The sequence below is a fragment of the Globicephala melas genome, chromosome 15 (assembly GCF_963455315.2).
Source record: "Globicephala melas chromosome 15, mGloMel1.2, whole genome shotgun sequence".
In the NCBI taxonomy this organism is placed as follows: domain Eukaryota; kingdom Metazoa; phylum Chordata; class Mammalia; order Artiodactyla; family Delphinidae; genus Globicephala; species Globicephala melas.
Window position 1 is genome coordinate 34,417,893 of NC_083328.1, and position 20,097 is coordinate 34,437,989.

Sequence of the window (20,097 nt, forward strand, 5' to 3'; positions counted from 1 at the left end):
ACTTGTGTATCCTACTTTTACAGACACACATTTCAAGCCATCCATCTGTGCATTACAAGTTTTCAATAAGCCCAGGTAGCATACCATGCACACAGTTCTGTGGCTTTTGCTATTTTGTTTTTAACAATTTAATAATCTCAGAGAGCACTCCTCATCAGTGTATTTTTCAGACAACTCACTCCTGGTGGTCACTGAGGCTGTCCAGTCCTTTCTTATTACACACAGGCTCCAAGGGACACCCTGTACATGTGCTATTTTCCAGGTGTGATCTATAGGCTACATCCGCACAGAGAGAGGCATATGTGCAGGTGAACAGCCACTGCAGCTGTGGCCAGGGTGGTTTCCACATCCACCATCAGTGCACACGAGTGCCACGTCCCACAAGCCTGTCAGCAGGGCCTGAACCCATCTCTGAAATGTGTGGCGAACTTCAGGCATCTCCTTGGCTCCACCTGCACTTCCCTGATCGCCAGCAAGAAACATTTGCTGGTCACTTGCATTTCCTCTTCTCACCTTGACCTGTTTTTCTAATGAGCTGTTAGTCTTTTTCTCAATATTCTGAAAGAGCCCTTTACATATTAGGAATACTAATCCTTTAGCTATGTCTTGCAAATTTTTTTCCCCAATCTCAAACATTACATTTTGAGAGAAATACACTTCAGCTTGTCTTATCTCAATGTTCACCTAAGAAATGTGAAAAAAGAAAGTCATAGCAATTCATGGCCTTGGAGAAAGGACCTTAGACGTGAGAGGGAATTAGGATCAATAAAAAGTATCTGTAGGGAATTCCCTGGCAGTCCAGTGGTTAGGACACGGAGCTTTCACTGCCGAGGGCCCGGGTTCAATCCCTGGTTGGGGAATTAAGATCCCATAAGCTGCCTGGCGCAGCCAAAAATGAAATAAAATAAAAAATAAAATAAAAAGTATCTGTAACAAGTGGCAGCAACTCAACTCACAAAACTGTAACCACAGGAATCCTCATCCTCTCCAAGAGCGCCCTCTAGAGGAATGTAAGCACAACTTCACTTTCTCAGACTAAGCTGTAGGAGTATTTACAGGTAACTCTGGGCACACCCATCAGTGGACTATTATTTAGCCATCAAAAAGAATGTTTAAAAATATTCAAAGATATGGAAAAATGCTTTCATTATAATAAATGAAAAAAGGGAAAAATTGCATGTATGATTCTGAACGTTGAAAATTATATACAAATAGGCAAAAATATATTCAAAGTCAAAAGACAAATACAACTAAAATCATTGGCAAAGGACTAATTCAATTAATTTATAAAGGGCTTCTACAAATGAGTAAGAAAAAGACCAATTACTCAATACAAAGAAGGACAAAAGATGGAATACATGCAAAAAAACAAAGGCTCTCAAATCTTAGAAAAGATATTCTACTTCACACGTAATAGATACCTGTATATTCAAAAAATGAATATGAGGAATGACACTATTCAAAGGTATCCGTTGTCTATAACATGAAAAAAATAAGAACCACCTAGGCATCCAGCAACAGGGACCTGCCTAAACAAACGGTGATGTGTCCATATAAAGGAATACCGTGGCCATAAGAAGACTGAGGCAGGGACTTCCCTGGTGGCGCAGTGGAATGATGGGGACACATCAAAAGAATACAGGAGCCAGCCAGAAGACACTTCCACAGGCCAAGTCAGGGACAGTTTGAGCATCAAAGTAAGTAATACTAATGACAGCTCAGTGAATAAAATAAGAATCCATGAGTTCATACTGATATGAATGAAAGAATGAATAAATAAATGGAGAAGAAAAAGCTCTTCCTTTCAGTAGAATGACAATAAACAAAGAAGGGATGTTGCAATCAGAAAAGCACCATTTAGGGAGATTGGGATTGACATATATACACTAATATGTATAAAAAAGATAACTAATAACAATGTGCTATATAAAAAAATAAATAAAATAAAATTCAAAAATTCCAAAAAACCCTTAAAAATCAAAAAAGAAAATCACCATTTAGCAACAGTCACAATAATCCCTGATTTAGGCAAGACTGATCCATGGATGCTGTAACTATTGGGTATAAGTTTGATGAGGAACAGGATATTTATATAGTGTCAAGGTACCTCACAACTTCCTTGTTAATTTCAATGGGAAAAATAATAAACTTTATAATGAAGAAACCCGGTGGACACTACCTTAACTGATTGTGAACAAATGTAACATCACCACTAATGAGACAAACTGACACCTCATGACTCCTGACATGATCCATGAAAAGGGCACTACATGTCTGGTGTTTCTGCAAAAAATGCATAATCTGAATTTTATCAGGATAAAACATCAGATGACCTAAATGAGGGACATCCTACAAAGCAGGTCTGTAATCCTAAAAAATGTCAGTTGTCATAAAAGAAAGACTGAGAAGTCATTCCCGATTAAAGGAGACAAAAGATATGACAACCAGATACTATGCAAGATCACAGACTGGATACTGGGCTTGTGGAAAAAAAGAACATTATAAGGACAACTGAAAAAATCTGAATTGTACAGATAATGGTATTGTATCAACATTAAACTTCCTGATTTTGACAACTTACTGTGGTTACGTAAAAGAATATTCTTGCTCTTAGCAAATATATACCATAGGGACTTCCCTGGTGGTCCACTGGTTAAGACTCCACACTCCCAATGCAGGGGGCCCAGGTTCGAACACTGGTTGGGGAACTAAGATCCCACAAACCACAACTAAGTTCGTGTGCTGCAACTACTGAGCCTGTGCACTCTAGTGCCCAAACGCCGCAACTAGAGAAGCCCATGTGCCACAACAAAGAGCCCGCGCAGCCAAAAAAAAAAAAAAATACACACACACACACACACACACACACACACATATATGTACACACCACAAATGACAAAGCAAATGGGACAAAATGTTAACAATTGGTGAAGCTGGGTAGAAGGAGTAAGGGAGTGGTTCTTCATACTATTCTATAAGTTTGAGTTATGCCTGAAACTTACCAAAAAGAAAAAAATGATCACACTTCAAGCAAAATTTGAGTCCCCCTCCCCTACCCCAGGTTCAAATTACCAAAATACCCCACAATGTATTTTCAGAGAAGACAGCAGAGTTTCATTGCTTCTTCTGTATTGTTAATTAGGACAGAGCACTCCTGGGAAAATGCAGAAGATTCTAGATAAAACAGTCCCACCTAGTTATGAGCTCTCAAAGCCCTAGGTCCATTGGAGCACAGAAAAGAGGAGTGGTGGAGGGGAGCAGGAAGAGGGCAAGAGGTGGGAGGCCAGGGCCTCGGCCTCACGCTCACCATGCCGGAGCCACCGCAGTAGTGGCAGTGCTGCATCTTGGTGCCGGGCTCGTTCCCTTTGCCATCACACCGCTCACAGGTATCAGTGATGTTCACGGTGAACTCCTTGTTGACACCCTTGGCAGCTTGATTGAATGTCAACTCCATGATGTACTAAAGAAATCAAGGGACCGCCTGTTATCTCTCTTAAAGTAAAGGAGAGCACTGCCCAGCAGTTTACAGTTACTTTTTCTTTTAAAGACTTTATTTTTTAAAGCAGTTTTAGGTTTACAAAATTGAGAAGGAGGTATAGAGATTTCCCACATACCTTTGCCCCCACACATGCACAGCATCCCCTGTTATCAACATCACTCACCAGAACTGTATTTATTTTATCAAGGACAAACCTACATTGACACAACATAATCATCCAAAGCCCACAGTTTACATTAGGGTTCACTCTTGGTTTTGGATATTCTATGGGTCTGAACAAATGTATAATAACATGTATCCTCACCATAGTTTCATGCAAAGTATTTTCACTGCCCTAAAAATCCTATGCTCCACCAATTCATCTGTTCCCCTAGTTACTTTACTTTTTAACTTGTACTTTATCAAGCAAGAATAGATGGGACTCAACTGATTCTGCCCTAGTCCTCAGAATTTTTAAGAGATAATATTTAAGTGAAAATGTGCTTTTCAACAAACTGAAAATGCTCACAGAAAATATTTGTACATGGTCCTTACTAACAACTCAAACGATCCAAAATCATAACTCACATCATAAAACAACTCCCCTCTCTCTTCAATTCTGATAATGTCTGAAACAAGGCATAAATATGGAAGAGGCAGGACTGGCAGTAGCTCCCTATGGATTGAGCTCTCCTAGAATAATGAGGCAGGCTCTAGATAAAATATTCACACTCTAACTATGGACTCTGAGAGCCTTAGGTGTTGCTGGATTAAGCAACTGTAAGAATATAGTAAAACTGTATGTACACATTATTATATGATTTTTCAAATACTGGAACCATTTCCTACCAAGATGGCTGCCTCCAAATCATCCCATTTAAGCTGCTTTAGCTTTTTCTTTGAGAAAAAGAATTGGTAAAATCCGTTTGCATCACACTTGGCAGCTAAAATTTGAATGATTCTTCAAAATGAGATGCTTACCTCCTGGGGCTGATGGAACACACTCTGGAAGTCTCCAAAAGAGGAGGATGAGAACTCCCCAAAGATCTTCCTGAAGAGCTCCTCAGGGTCAACAGTGGGGCCTCCTTTCCAGTAGCTCTGCCCAGAGCTGCCGGCCCCAGGATCGAAGCCAGCAGAGCCATAGGTGTCATACTGCTTCCTCTTCACTTCATCACTCAGGACCTACCGTGAAAGGCACAGCAGTCAGGTCCTCCTGAGTCTCCCAAGGTCCAGGGACACACACACCAAGCACAGACAGTGGTATTGAATCAACATAAAATTTCCTAATCTTGACAGCTGTACTGAAGTTATGGAAAAGAATGTTCTTGTTCTTAGCGAATACACACAGAAGTACTTAGGGATAGAGAGACACCACGTCTGCGACTTATTCTCGAATGGTCGGGGGGACGCACACTTGCGCACGCACACGCACACGCACACACACACACAAACACACACACAGAGCAGACGTAGGATATCCTACATATCCTGAACCCCTTCAGCACGGCCGAAGTCCAGGAAGGAGGTCTGCTTTCACTTAACTCTGCAATGCTCAGTGGCTGTTTCATGTCCGCTTCATCCCCCTGATTACATTCTACATTCCTCTAGGGCAGTGGTGGTCTACTTTTATAACACCCACCATCCCCACCAGACAGTGATGCCCTAAGTTAGGGATGGGAGGGGTCATCAAATAGGCACAAAACTGTTTACTCTGACAAGGAGTTCCGAGACCCAGCTACAAGTCCGAGTGGAGGGAGCTCTGTTAACACAGATTATTGGATCCTGTTCTTTGATGAGATTCCAAGTTAGATCTAATGTGAAAATTTTGGATCTGGGATTTTTTTTTTTTCCTTCAACGAGGTGATCTCGTGGGGAACACAGCCTTCCCACTGGACCTTCTGACACAGCGGTTGCCCTGGGCAGCGAGCTCTGATGCACACATACAGCGGAATGACAGTGACTGCACACACCGGTGGGCTGCATTACCTCATAGGCCTCTGCCAGCTGGGAGAACTTCTCCTTGGCTTTGGGATCATCCTTATTCGTGTCTGGGTGATATTTCTTGGCGAGCTAAGGGAGGAAATGGTAAATTACTATGGACACAAGATGATTACTAAAACTGAACCCCAGATACCAGTTACACCTCACCTCCTTTGTAGCAGTTGTCTGAGACTTTACAACCAATAGCAATTCTTAACACAAGGTTTAAGACTTTAAAATAAACCATCTCTAACTAGACTTACTGTGATGATCATTTTAGTGTATGCAAATGTTGAGTCATTATGTTGTACACCTGAAACTAACATGTCAATTATACCTCAATAAAAACAAACTAAAAGCAAAGCACAGCCAGAATTAAGAACATACACATTGTGTTCAGCTTTCAAATTTGATCAAAAGTTTATTACAAAATGACAAACTGAATTTTGGAAAAGAGAAATAAATAAATAAATAAATAAAACTATCTCTTCAAATCTGAGGTGTGTATACATTTTTCAACCACAACAAATCTCTAACAAAAAAAAAAACACTAACTCTTTAGAACTTGAGCACCTTTGTGAAAGATGCAAAAGAGTGTATCTGGTAGACTACCATCTATATAAAAAGAGAGAAAAATAACTGGATAGATAAATAGCTGTATCTGTTGTATAAATTAGTTAGAACATACACTAAGCTGAAAACACTGACTGCTCCAGGAGGGATGTGGATGAATGGGAAGGAGGGAAGACTTCTCACTGTACACTCCTTTGTACTTTTTGATTTCTGAACCAGGGGAATATATTACCTACTAAAAACACACATTTAAATATTAAAAAACAAAACAAGATCTCCCTTGGCTGTCCAGAGCACACAGGCGAGCTGAGCAGCTCTAAATGAAGGTTTCTTCTTGGCCATGCTTAGCAGTGCTGTGTGACACCTTTGTAGGTGTTCACTATGTTTGCTGCAGCTACTGATGCCTTCCAAGTCTGGGTCACCCTGATGGAGGGTGAGGAGGGCACAGAATCCTAAAGCTGAAAGCGACTCAGGAGACGTCTGGCTCCACCACTGCCGGCAACTGGCTGCTCACTTTGCTGCTGGACATGCTGGTCCTCACACCAGCACGTGGAAGGACGTCGGAGGCTGAGTGCTCAGCCAGAAGGGGGCCCTCAAGGTAGGGCAGTAGATCACGGTGGGCCACAAGGCTAGTTCCAGGCCAGGGCAAGATATACTCATGAGATCAGCACAAGGAAGAGAGGCCTTTTGCAGTCAGAAAGACCTGTGTTTTAGTCTTATATATGCCACTTATTGACTGTGTGGCCTCAGCTGCATGTCATAACCTCGCCAAGTCTTTTGCCATGAGGATTAAATGATGTAACACATGAAAAGCTTTTATCAATGTCTGACCCCAGTTATTGCTCCATAAAGCCTACTTTCTAAATTTCCGGTTTTAAATTACACAGCTAGGGCTTCCCTGGTGGCTCAGTGGTTGACAGTCTGCCAATGCAGGGGACACGGGTTCATGCCCCGGTCCGGGAAGACCCCACATGCTGCGGAGCGGCTGGGCCCGTGAGCCACGGCCGCTGAGCCTGCACGTCCGGAGCCTGTGCTCTGCAGCGGGAGAGGCCCGTGTACCGCAAAAAAAAAAAAAAAAAAGAATGTAAATTACACAGCTTTACCTGATCTATTTACTTCCACACCTAAAAACTTGGATGGTTCCCTACTCTCTCTTAAATTAAATCTCTAGTACTTGCTAAGGGCCTCACATGCCCCCTTAAGTTGGCCCCAGGCTCCATCTCTCCAATCTTCTCCCACCCTTGTATCAGGTACCTTACCTTCCAGCTCAAGAGACACACTATTCACTATCCCAAGACAGGATCTCTGCTTCCTATCCCCAAGTCTTTCCTCATTCCCTAACAACCCAGTAAATAAAAAGATATCTCAATTTAAAAATGGGCAAAGGATCTAATACACATACAGCAAATGGCCAAAAATCACATGAAAAGGTGCTTAACATCATTAGCCACCACGGAAAAGCAAATCAAAACCACAGTGAGATACCACTTCACACTCACTAGGGTGGCTTGAATCAAAAAGACAGATAACAAGTGTTTGCGAGGATGTGGAGAAATTTGAACCTTCACACACCAGCCTGCTTGAAATAGTCTGGCACTAGAAATAAACCCACACACCTATGGTAAATTAATCTATGACAAAGGAGGCAAGAATATACAATGGAGAAAAGACAGACTTCAATAAGTTGTGCTGGGAAAACTGGGCAGCTACATGTAAAAGAATGAAATTAGAACATTCTTTAACACCATACACAAAAATAAACTCAAAATGGATCTAAGTCCTAAATGTAAGACCGGACACTATAAAACTCCTAGAAGAAAACATAGGCAGAACACTTTTTGACATAAATCGCAGCAATATCATTTTGGAACTGTCTCCTAGAGTAATGGAAATAAAAACAAAAATGGGGCTTCCCTGGTAGCGCGGTGGTTGAGAGTCTGCTTGCCTATGCAGGGGACACGGGCTCGTGCCCCGGTCCAGGAAGATCCCACATGCGGCGGAGCGGCTGGGCCCGTGAGCCATGGCCGCTGAGCCTGCACGTCCGGAGCCTGTGCTCCACAACGGGAGAGGCCACAACAGTGAGAGGCCCGCGTACCTCAAAAAAAAAGAAAAAAAAAATCTACAAATGGGAAATAATTAAACTTAAAAGCTTTTGAACAGCAAAGGAAACTAAACAAAATGAAAAGACAACCTACAGAATAGGAGAAAATATTTGCAAACGATGCAACCGACAAGGGATTAATTTCCAAAACATACAAACAGCTCATACAGCTCAATATCAAAAAAACAAACAGCCCAATCAAAAAATGGGCAGAAGATCCAAATAAACATTTCTCCAAAGAAGTCATACAGATGGCCAACAGGCACATGAAAAAATGCTCAACGTTGCTAATTATTAGAGAAATGAAAATCAAAACTACAATAAGGTATCATCTCACACTGGTCAGAATAGCCATCATCAAAAAGTCTACAAAAAATAAATGCTAGAGAAGGTGTGGAGAAAAAGGAACCCTCCTACACAGCTGGTGGGAATGTAAATTGGTACAACCACTATGGACAACAGTATGGAGGTTTCTTAAAAAAATAAAAACAGAGTTACCATATGATCCAGGGATCCCACTCCTGGGCATATATCCAGAGAAAACTATAATTCAAAAAGATACATAAACCCCAACGTCTACTGCAGCACTATTTACAATAGCCAGGACATGGAAGCAACCTAAATGTCCACTGACAGATGAATGGATAAAGAAGATATGGCTTATATATATATAATGGAATATTAGTCATAAAAAGAGAATGAAATAATGCCATTTGCAGCAACATGGATAGACTTAGAGATTATCATACTAGGCGAAGTAAGTCAGACAGAGAAAGACAAATAACACATGATATCACCTATATGTGGAATCTAAAAAAAAAGATACAAATGAACTTATCTACAAAACAGAAGTAGACTCACAGACATAGAAAACAAACTTATGGTTACCAAAGGGGAAAGGGGAGAGGGAGGGATAAATTACGAGTTTGGGATTAACATATACACACTACTATATATAAAATAGATAACTAATAAGGACCTACTGTATAGCACAGGGAACTATACTCAATATTTTGTAATAACCTGTAAGGGAAAAGAATCTGAAAAAGAATAGATATATATATTTATGTATAACTGAATCACTTTGCTGTACACCTGAAACTAACAACAGTGTAAATCAACTATATTTCAATAAAAGAAAAAAAAGAAATAGCCTGGCTGTTCCTCAAAATGTTAAACATGGCAATCGGAATTGCTATGAATTGACCCAGCAAGTCTGCTCCTAGGTATATGTATATACCCCAGAGAAATGAAAGTATAAGTCTACACAAAACTTACAGAGGAATGTTCATAGCAGCACTACTCATAATAACAAAAAGGTGGAAACAATCCAAATATCCATCAAATGATGAATAGATAAATAAAACACAGTATATCCATGCAATGGAATATTATTTGACCACTAAAAGGAATGAAGTACTGCTGCATGTTACAACATGGATGAACCTGGAAAACATTATTCTAAAGTAAAAGAAACCACGGGACTTCCATGGCAGTCCAGTGGTTAAGACTCCACGCTTCCACTGCAGGGGGTGCAGGTTAGATCCCAGATCAGGGAACTAAGATCCCACATGCCACATGGCGTGGCCAGAAAAATAAAAAATAAAGTAAAACAAACCAGTCACAAAAGTCCACATATCACATGATTTCATTTCTATGAAGTGTCCAGAATAGGTAAATCTATAGAGACAGAAAGTAGGTTAGCAATTTCAAGGGCAGAGGAGAATGGGGAATAAGGGCTTATGGTGTGGGGTTTCTTTTTGAGATATGAAAATGTTTTAAAATTGATTGTAGTGATGGTTATACAATTCTGTGAATATACTATAAACCAGTGAACTGCACCCTTAAAAAAAAAAAAAAGTAAGAGAAGAAAGTAGCTATCCAAGCTATAAGGTCTGGTCTTGATCAGTATTTGGCTTTAAAAAAAGTTTTTTTTCTTTTTGGCCACGCCGCTCAGCTTGCGGGATCTCAGTTCCCCAACCAGGGACCGAACCCAGGCCACAGCAGAGAAAGCGCCGAATCCTAACCACCAGACCACCAGGGAACTCCCAGTAATTTTTAAAATTTAAATTGTATTTAATTTATTAATTTTATTAAATTTTAATCTTCTTGAAGAGATGGGAACATATGTATATGTATAACTGATTCACTTTGTTATAAAGCAGAAACTAACACACCACTGTAAAGCAATCATACTCCATTAAAGATGTTAAAAAATTTTTTTAATCTTCTTTATTCTGATATGGCTTTCCTATGTTTATGGTGTTAAAGTGCTCTTTCTTTCATCAAATGACATTAATAGATTGTACTTGATTATTTTTAACACCTATATTAGGCAAAATACAAAAGCTAGCATTCCTACATCGGCGCCCTTGGTCTTTAATTTTTTTTTTTTTATTTTGATTGTGTTCATCAGAGCAAAAGCCTGGAAACCACAGGTCTAGATAACTCACATGCCACTTTACCAATCAGCCCAATACATTCCGGGATATGGATGATGGGTTAAAAAAATGAAATAATTCTAAACCCATAAACTTTTATCCAAATGCAAAGAATGAGTACCTAAAACTTAGAGCAGCACACCTACTGACTCAGAAGATACAGAAGAGATTTAAGTACAAAAACAGCCCTGGAAAAAGATTTTTTTTTTTTTTTTGCGGTACGCAGGCCCCTCACCGCCGCGGCCTCTCTCATTGCAGAGCACAGGCTCCGGACGTGCAGGCTCAGTGGCCATGGCTCACGGGCCCAGTCACTCCACGGCATGCGGGATCCCCCCGGACCGGGACACGAACCCGCGTCCCCCGCATCGGCAGGCGGACCCCCAACCACTGCGCCACCAGGGAAGCCCAAGATTTTTTTTTTTAATCTCTGGTTCTGACTCTCCTTTTTTCTACAGCATTAACCAGTGTGGCCTCACGCACTTGAGGAACATGGTTCAGCAGAGCCCATCTTTACCATCTCATTCCACACTCTCGGCTGCACACAACCGACAGGTACGGGCACACACACTGCACCCGTCAGGGTCACACTACATCCACAGCATCCCTTCTGCAGTCTCGTCTGTAAAATCTTCCATACAGACCTGGTAATAAGCTTTCTTGATCTCCTTCTGGCTGGCACTTCGGGGCACTCCTAATATCTGGTAATAATCCTCTTTGGCCAAAGGGGCGCTCGTGTGGAAGGAGGCAGTACAAAGAAAAGGGTAACTTTTTACTCCTAAAAAAGAAAAAAGGAAAGAAAATCACTCTGGGAATGTACTCAACAAAAGGAAATTGTGAGCAAACAACCAGCCAGGCTATACCTGTGAAGGAGCAAAGAGGTCACAGCTTTAGGGCCTCTTCTCCTCCAAGCCCACTGGGGACCAAACTCACTGCACTTCAAAAACAGCTAAAGCCACTGTAAACGGAGTCTACAAAAAAAAAAGTGCTGGGTGGGGCTGATTCTGCTGGATTACACTAGGGCTGTAGCCTCATTATACCTCTAAAGGAACCACCCCCAGATGGGGGCTGCACCTGGGGATGACTGAAAAGGAACAAAGCTCTCCTGTTACAGCTGGCCGAGCACCCACCATATGCCAAGTGTTCACATAGGCCTTGTCTCACTTAAAGCTTAACGACTCCCGGGTTCTTTCTCTCCACCATGCAACCTTGGATATCTTCTTATGGGGTGGTTTTCAGAGTGTGGTCCCTGGACCAGCATCATCATCAGCTTGCTGGAAATGTAAATTCTCAGGCCCCACCCAAACCTGAATCCAAAACTCTGGAGGTGGGGTCCAGCAAGCTGTGTCTAACAAGCCCTCCAGCTGATGATTCTGTGGCACACTCAATTTGAGAACCACTGTGCTAAATAAATGGTTCTTGGTCTTTAGAGTCACAGATCTCTTTGAAAGCATCGACCCCTCCCCTAAAAACAATACATATATATAGACACACAAGGTTAAACGGCCCTGTGCCAGAACCTCTGTTTACCCCAGAGCAGACAACCCAAAAGGGATCAAAGCACATGGTAGCCCCGCCTCCATGCCCTGCCCTCCTTTCAGGCCTCCTGCATCAGAAGCTGGGAGGAAAGGCTGACAGACACATCGACTCAACTGCCCTCTGTATGGAGCAGTGAGCCAACTGGACTGTCACCAAGTGAAGGGGGGAGAGCTGCTCTACAACCTGCCTCCTAACCCCCAACCTATCCTGTGACAACTGAAGATGGGGAGCGCAGGGATGGGAGCAGAAGGGGCCAAGTTATTGCAAAAGAGAATGAGGATCATGAGGCAGCTCCAGGTTTTTAAGTCAAAGGTTCCCCTGCCAAGGAGAAGCTTCTAGATTCACCACTCATTCATTCAGCAAACATGCCTGCCAGGCACTGGGCTCCTCGCAGGAGACACAGCACGATCTTAATACTGTACTAGGCAATGAGGATACAAGTCTAAGCCAATGCCCTCGAGGAGCTTACCGCCCAGCAGGGGTGTGTGGGAGGCAGTGTGTGAAGTGATATGAGCACACAGGGACACAGAGTAAGAATACACAAAAGGGTCACCTAGCCAGAGTCTCTCAGCCTCCACACTGTTGACAATGGGATCAGGTTCCTTGTGGGAGGGGGAGGTGGGGGGGCTGTTATGGGCTGAATTGGGTCCTCCCTCCCAAATTCACATGTTGAAGTCCTAACCCCCAGCACTGCAGAACATGACTGTATTTGGAGATGGGGGTCTTTAAAGACAACCCTACCAAAACATTGATCTTGGAATTTTATAGCTTCCCGAACTGTGAAAAAATAATTTTCTATTTTTTTAAGCCACTTAGTCTGTGGTACTTAGTTATGGCAGCCCTATGTTATCTATTTATAGCCTAACATACCTATGTATTTATTGTAGGATGTGTTAGCAGCATCCCTGGCCGACTAGTTATCAGTAGCACCCCCCAACCCCAAACTGGTAACTAAAACTGCAGATGTTGCCAGATGTCTCCTGGAGGGTAAAATCATCCCCAGGTGAGAACCAGTAAACCCAATCTCAGAAATTCAGAGGTCTTCTAAGGCACTTGCTGTTAAGCTGCAGAAATTAGCTCAGCTAAGGAGGGCTGGAATCCATCCAGATTTATGCCTGTAGTCCTGGCACCGTTTGCAATAGCATCCCCTTTTGCTTTCAAAAGTGCTCCATTCAGCAACTACATCATATGATCACCTTTGGTTTGGAGAGAGAAAGTGCTTGTGTAACTGCAGGTACTATGATATAACTAGAGATTCGAGTGTGTGTGTGTGTGTGTGTGTGTGTGTGTGTGTGTGTGTGTGTGGTGGTGGTGGTAGAGGGGTGGTTACAGATGTTGATGAGGATGATAATTAATAGGGCCTAGGAATAAACAGAAGGGCCTTTGAGTATGCTAAGGAGTCTGGATTTTATCCTGAGGGCAATAGGGAGCCACTGCAAGCATTAAACAGAGAACTGTTCAGATTTGCATGAGAAAGAGCTCTCAAACAACAACAACAAGGATTGGGAGACAACTTAAAATTCATGTATGCACAAAAGACAACCCAGGGTGTGGAGCATATCCAGGAAGGGGTCAAGAAAAAGGAAAATCAGGAGAATAAGTAGGAATGGTCAGAACGAATGATAAAATCAGAAGCAGAAAGTAAATCCGTATTTTCAGTATCCTCCATACTTGTTTTCTGTTGCTGCACCCTAGATTTCCTGGAATATGAAAAGTAGACAGTGTGGGAGAGGGAGAGACCACTGTCGTCTTTACCTGGTCAGATCTGAGAAAAACAGCAGAGCTAGTTTCTCAATGCTCCCATACTCAACCCCCGCTTCACTCCAGGACTGAGGGGTTACCTTGACTTATCCTGCCTGTTTCCCCCACCCCTTCCAATCCAGAAGGCAGAGGCTGGTAGTGGCAAAGGTTCTGGAAGCTGCAGCTTCTACATCATGAGAAGAGAACTCAGGCTTGGGTTAGAATGGGAGACAGTAATGTGCACAACTGCATATAAAGACAAGTACATTTAACTAGCACAAGTTTGATGACTTGACATTATCCCAAAGGCATCAATGATTAGCAATGATTAGAAAGAGCTCACTTAATAGACATATTTTCCCCCGAGATATGACCAATAAATGTCTTGCCCATTTTAGAACAACCCAGAACAGGATTAGCTTCCAAGTCATTCCAAGAACGGCCAACCTTCCACTCTGGGAGAAGGTGTGAAATAACTACCTTCCATTCTGGGAGAAAAAGTCAGATTTAAAGTGTTGTTTTTAGGGACCTCCCTGGTGGCACAGTGGTTAAGAATCCGCCTGCCAATGCAGGAGACACGGGTTCAATCCCTGGTCCAGAAAGATCCCACATGCCGCAGAGCAACTAAGCCCGTGCACCACAACTACTGAGCCTGCACTCTAGAGCCCACGAGCCACAACTACTGAGCCCACATGACACAACTACTGAAGCCCATGAGCCTAGAGCCCGTGCTCCACAACAAGAGAAGCCACTGCAATGAGAAGCCTGCACACCATAATGAAGAGTAATCGCCGCTCGCTGCAACTAGAGAAAGCCTGCGCACAGCAACGAAGACCCAATGCAGCCAAATATAAATAAATAAATAAATTTTTTAAATAAATTGTTTTTACATCATCTAACTGTACTGCTGGATTTGAGATGAGATCACACACCAACATTTGGGAGCTGAGATGATGACCTTAGATGTGGTAACAGTGCACCTTGAAGGATGCCACCTCTCACAGGTGTTCAACACCTGTTACAAAACATGCCCATTGTGGGCACTGGGCTCACTTGGGGAAAAGGACAGCTGACTGCAGTTCCTTAGTAATCACCCCATGCCAGGCTCAGTACTTAGTGCTTGTCTGTCTCTCACACATACACATACACAATTATCAAAAAATGTTCCCAAACCTGGGCAAATGTGATATGAACTAATTTAGCTTAATAGGTATCTAAGGAATTAGTAATTGAGCACAAAGATGTAGTCAAATTCTATTCACAATAACCTTGACATTAGAAAACGTTGGCAAAACCTAAAAACGACCACTTTTGCTCATCCTGAGAAATACAGCATGACATCAATCCAAATAATCCTGAGGAAACCTGGGCAGACTACTGCTCCATCCATCCATGAGGAAATATAGGTGGCAGGAACAGAATTTAAAAATGTGACCATTCTGGGGCTTCCCTGGTGGCGCAGTGGTTGAGAGTCCGCCTGCCGATGCAGGGGACATGGGTTCGTGCCCCGGTCCAGGAAGATCCCACATGCCGCGGAGCAGCTGGGCCCGTGAGCCATGGCCGCTGAGCCTGCGCGTCCGGAGCCTGTGCTCCGCAACGGGAGAGGCCACAACAGTGAGAAGCCCGCCTATCGCAAAAAAAAAAAAGGGACCATTCTGACCAAAACCACATCCAATCTCTTTGTTCTCTGCTGTATCCCCTGTACCTAGAACAGTACCTAGCATATGACAAGTCCTCAATAAATACCTGTAAATAAAAACATTTTCAATTAAGGAATAAGAGGCACAAAAGGATTAAATAATCCACCCAGGTCGCACACACATTACTGGAGTAGTGTTCACTGTACAAAGTAATAACAATTACTGATACTTTAATTACTGGCTTTTATGTAAGCATTAAAAATTGGATCTCAATAGGAAAAAACCTTGTGTAAATTACCTTGCCAGGATCCTCTAATTAATCATCTTTGTAAGTTTATAGTTTAAATATCATTTGCACAAATTCTAGGGAACACAAACATCTAGCCCAATCCAGGCACATCGTTGGTTGTTCACTGTTTCCTTCTTCCTTCCTTATCTCACTATAAGGGAAGTCACCCAACACACAGCATAAGAAACCATCATAGCTAAACACTTAAAAGGATTAATATATACTAATTCAACATCACCTCCAGCAATTAAGAAAGCAGCAGGTTTTGAATCAAGGCTCAACTACTTTCTAGCTTTGCGACATTCTTCAAGTTAACATCTAAGCCTCAATTTTTTAATCTATAAAATAGAATTAATAGCAGTGTTTATTACATGGAAATGATCCATGCCTGGTGCATAGTAAGTGCTCAATATATATTAGTTTGCATCAATGACCAACATAAGAACTTCTTTATTTTTTAATTTTATTTATTTTTTATACAGCAGGCTCTTACTAGTTATCTACTTTATACATATTAGTGTATATATGTCAATCAAAAGGGACTTCTAAAAAACAGTATGTCCTTCAATTTACACCATGTGGTGGAGAGCGTAAGCTATGGAAGAACAGCTCTGGATTTGGGACAACTCTCCTTATCTAACTTTATGACCTTGGGCGGGTCAACTCCTCTGCTAGAACCTCAGTTCCCCACTCTTTAAAATGGGGATGATGGGGCTTCCCTGGTGGCGCAGTGGTTGAGAGTCCGCCTGCCGATGCAGGGGACACGGGTTCGTGCCCCGGTCCGGGAAGATCCCACATGCCGCGGAGCGGCTGGGCCCGTGAGCCATGGCCGCTGAGCCTGCGCGTCCGGAGCCTGTGCTCCGCAACGGGAGAGGCCACAACAGTGAGAGGCCCGCCTACCGCAAAACAAAAACAAAAACAAAATAAAATGGGGATGATGAGCCCCACCTTGCAGGGTTGTTGTTACCATCAAGTAAGAAGAAGCACAAAGTGCCCAGCTAGCCCATGAGCAGGTACTCACCGAATGGCAGTTACCTCTTCCCTTCCATTACAGGCTAGAAGGTAGAGGGAAGGGAAAGGAATTGGGCAGGAGAGCAGCGGCAGGCCGGAAAGAGGCCTCCAGAAATGTTTACAGAGAGGTGAAGGTTCACGGCTGCGGAGCGTTTCATCCCCGCCGCCGGAGGCTCCACGCAGCTCTCCCTCGTTTACCACCTCTGAGTAGCCATTTGGGTCTCTCTGCCTACTGCTGGCCCATCTCCCCCAAGCGATTCTGCATGTAGATCAGAAGACACGCTCCACCCCGCTACCACCGTAGTCGGAGCAAAGCGAGTCACTCCTTTCCAGGCCTTGGAGCCCCTCACTCAGGCGCTGGAGCCTGCACTCACCTGTGAGGCTGACACCCGGTCTCAAAGTCAGCAGCGCCCCGGGACCGCGAGCTCCCAGGGAAGGCGCAAAGGCTGGGACGCTCAGACTGCGGCCCAGTGACGCCCCCACCACGCCCCCCATGGGCGGCCGAGCCCCCCTCCCCGCTGCAGCCGGCAGCCGCGGAGTCCCCACGGCCACCAGCAACCAGCGTGTAGAGCACCGCGCCGCCATCTTGGCCCGGGGACACTGCGCCTGCGCCACCCGGCTCAAGGCGGCCTCACGCGGACTACGCACGCGCGCAGAGCCGGCACTTCTAGGGGCGGGGCCCGCTGCGTTCACTAGCGGGGGGAGTGAGGGAGACACACGCACGCACCCGAGCGCACGCGCGCGTTGCGCGTGCGCGTCCGCACCCAATGCGCTTTCTTCGTAGCAGACGCCGAAATGATGTTTGCTCTAAAAACTGCTAATAGGTAACTTGCCTTGAAGAGCCTAGTCATTCTGTGTTGGATGATCAATACTGTACCTTATCTGTATAAGGGCGTGGTTGAGTGCAGCCGAATGTAACTGGTCTGAGGGGCCCGGCAAGGGGCGGGACTACAAACCCCGGCGTGCAATGCGGCCGTCAGTAGCGCAGATCTCAGCATGCAGCGCGCGGCTTCCTTCCTCCTGACCCTGAGTCTTAGGTCTCCTTGCTTGAGGCTTACTCACCCGGCGTCGGCGCAAGCGGCTGCGGTCTCTGCCCTACTCCTAGATCCAGGCCTCAAGCTCACTCTCCCTCTGGATGATTCCCCACGAAAAGAACTTTGATCGCTCAGCTGTCTCCTAAGCGCATTTGTCTTTTCCAAACCTGTAGTGAACTTGGCGGTCGCTGAATGTGAGCCGAGCTACCCGAAAACGAATTTAATAAACGTTTTGGTCACCTGTTAGGTGTCCCGCGCGTTCTAGAATGTCGAGGATGCAATGATGAATGACATACCATCCCTACTTTGGAGGAGCTCACGATGAGTCGAGAGACAGGCTCCTTGGCAACTAAGATAATGTGATCAGTGCTATTGTAGGTATAAACAGTGTTACAGGCACACAGGTGAGGAGTTTCTCAAATAGGTCGGGGGCATTGGGGTGTCAGGGAAGGCATCTGAGAGGTAACATTCGAGTTGGACTTTGGTGAAAAGTGTGTCAGGTAGCGGTGGAGGGGAAGAGTATTCTAAGCAGCAAGAACTTCAAAAGCAGATGTGAAAGTGCTTGCCCTGTACGCTCTAAACTTGGGGTGTATGACTGGAGATGAGGCTGGAAAGATAAACCTGGCCTGGTAAGTCCTGTAGAGGGGTTTCTGCTTTCACACTCCCACTGCCACCACCCTTAACAATAGAAAGGTAACCTGAGGGCTCATGGATGAATTTAAGATGGTCTGTGCTCCTTGCCCCTTCCCCCATTATACATGAAATTTTTGTGGATGTGGATATAAATCTGGGGAAATATCCATAGCTTTCATCAATCAAATTCTCCACAGGCTCTGAAATTGAAAGAAGGTTAAAAACCACTGGTCCAGTGAAGAAGAGTTATGAGGCTGTTGTAAACTGCAAGAAATAGTTGAGAGTTTGCGCTAGGAAATGTAGAGGACTGAGGTGAGCAAGGGACGTTCTAGAGAAACAGGAAAAGGCTGTCCATGGGATGGGAAATGGGGAAAAGAGTTTGTTTAATATTTAAATGTCTCCAGCGTAGTGCTTAAGCTTATGGGCTGTGGAGTCAGACTGCCTGGGACTGAATCCCAGCTCTGCTGTGTGTCCTTGGACAACTTACTTTACCTCTCTGTGCCTCAGTTTCCTTTCTCTTGTTTTTTTGGCTGCGCCACGCGGCACACAAAATCTTAGTTTCCTGACCAGGTATCGAACCTGTGCCCGCTGCAGTGGAAATGTGGAGTCTTAACCATTGGACCAGACCGCCAGGGAAGTCCCTCAGTTCCCTTTCTCTAAAATGGGGCATAATAGTAACTACCTCAAAGGATCATCTGAGGACAGAGTGAAATAATCCATGTAAAGCCTTCATACTGTACTTGGCACATAGTAAGTGCTCAATATATGTCAGTCCTATGTGCCAGGCTGTATGCTAAGCACTGGAACACCAAGGAGAACGCAGACAGTTACTTGCCCAAAGGGATCCCAAAACCTAAGGGGAGCGGGGAGGGTGCTGGATGAGAAGTACAGCTTTCAGGAATAAAAGCTGAGAACAAGAGCCAAAGGGATTTTCATTTACCACCTCAGAGTGAGTTAGGAACTAGAGGAGGGCTCACTAATATGAAAACTTTGTCAGCTTTGTAACTTCCTCACTTTTTTGTATTTTAGTACCAGCCCCTCCCCCCATCTACTTCCCCACAGTGATTAACAGTGAAGATCCTCCACACCGAAAGTGGGTGTGTGTTCTTGTTTCTGGGGATAGCAGGAAGGCTGATTGTTGGGGAGGCCATAGGGAATGGAGTGGGTGAGGATGACTACTAAAGGAGGGGAAAAAGGCCCAGGAGAGAACACGGAAGCCTCTGGCAAGACTCCCTGGTGAGAGCAGCCTAGGGCTATGCCTGCTTTCTCTCACTGCTAGTCACCATAGAAAGACAAGAGATGATACAGTTACTAAACGAGTAGATTACAAAGCTTGGGAAATCTCCACAGCAGTGGTCCTTGGTCTGTGCTTCCTGAATCATCTTGAGTCGATGGTTGTTTGGAGACAACGAATATGCTTTTTTTATGTTCTCCAAACAGTAGTCATGCCAAGCTAAAAATCCCAGGAAAGAAGCAGTTTTGGGGGAAAAAAGATAATGAGTTATTATTACTTGGACTGAACACCCCTGAGATATCGATGGGACCAATTTCAGGCAATTGGTGGCTATGGAGAGATAGGAAAACTTTGGCTGTGCTAAGAACAGTCTCCAGCTCACAAAGAACTTTCTCATGTTTTCTATC

The 20,097-nt window shown here is 44.0% G+C and overlaps 1 protein-coding gene across 3 annotated transcripts in view; it reads right to left on the bottom strand.

Annotated features, from left to right (window-relative positions):
• Positions 1–17,374, bottom strand: part of DNAJA3 (DnaJ heat shock protein family (Hsp40) member A3) — a 31,073-nt gene extending 13,699 nt beyond the window's left edge. For all 3 annotated transcript variants that reach the window (XM_030883815.3, XM_030883816.3, XM_060284349.1), the window contains exons 1-5: positions 17,164–17,374; positions 11,215–11,348; positions 5,465–5,548; positions 4,460–4,660; positions 3,308–3,460 (exon numbers count right to left, since the gene is read on the bottom strand). In XM_030883815.3, the coding sequence (XP_030739675.2) occupies positions 3,308–3,460; positions 4,460–4,660; positions 5,465–5,548; positions 11,215–11,348; positions 17,164–17,374 (783 nt within the window). The remainder of the gene's footprint in view (positions 1–3,307; positions 3,461–4,459; positions 4,661–5,464; positions 5,549–11,214; positions 11,349–17,163) is intronic.
• Between the last annotated feature and the right edge of the window lie 2,723 nt (positions 17,375–20,097).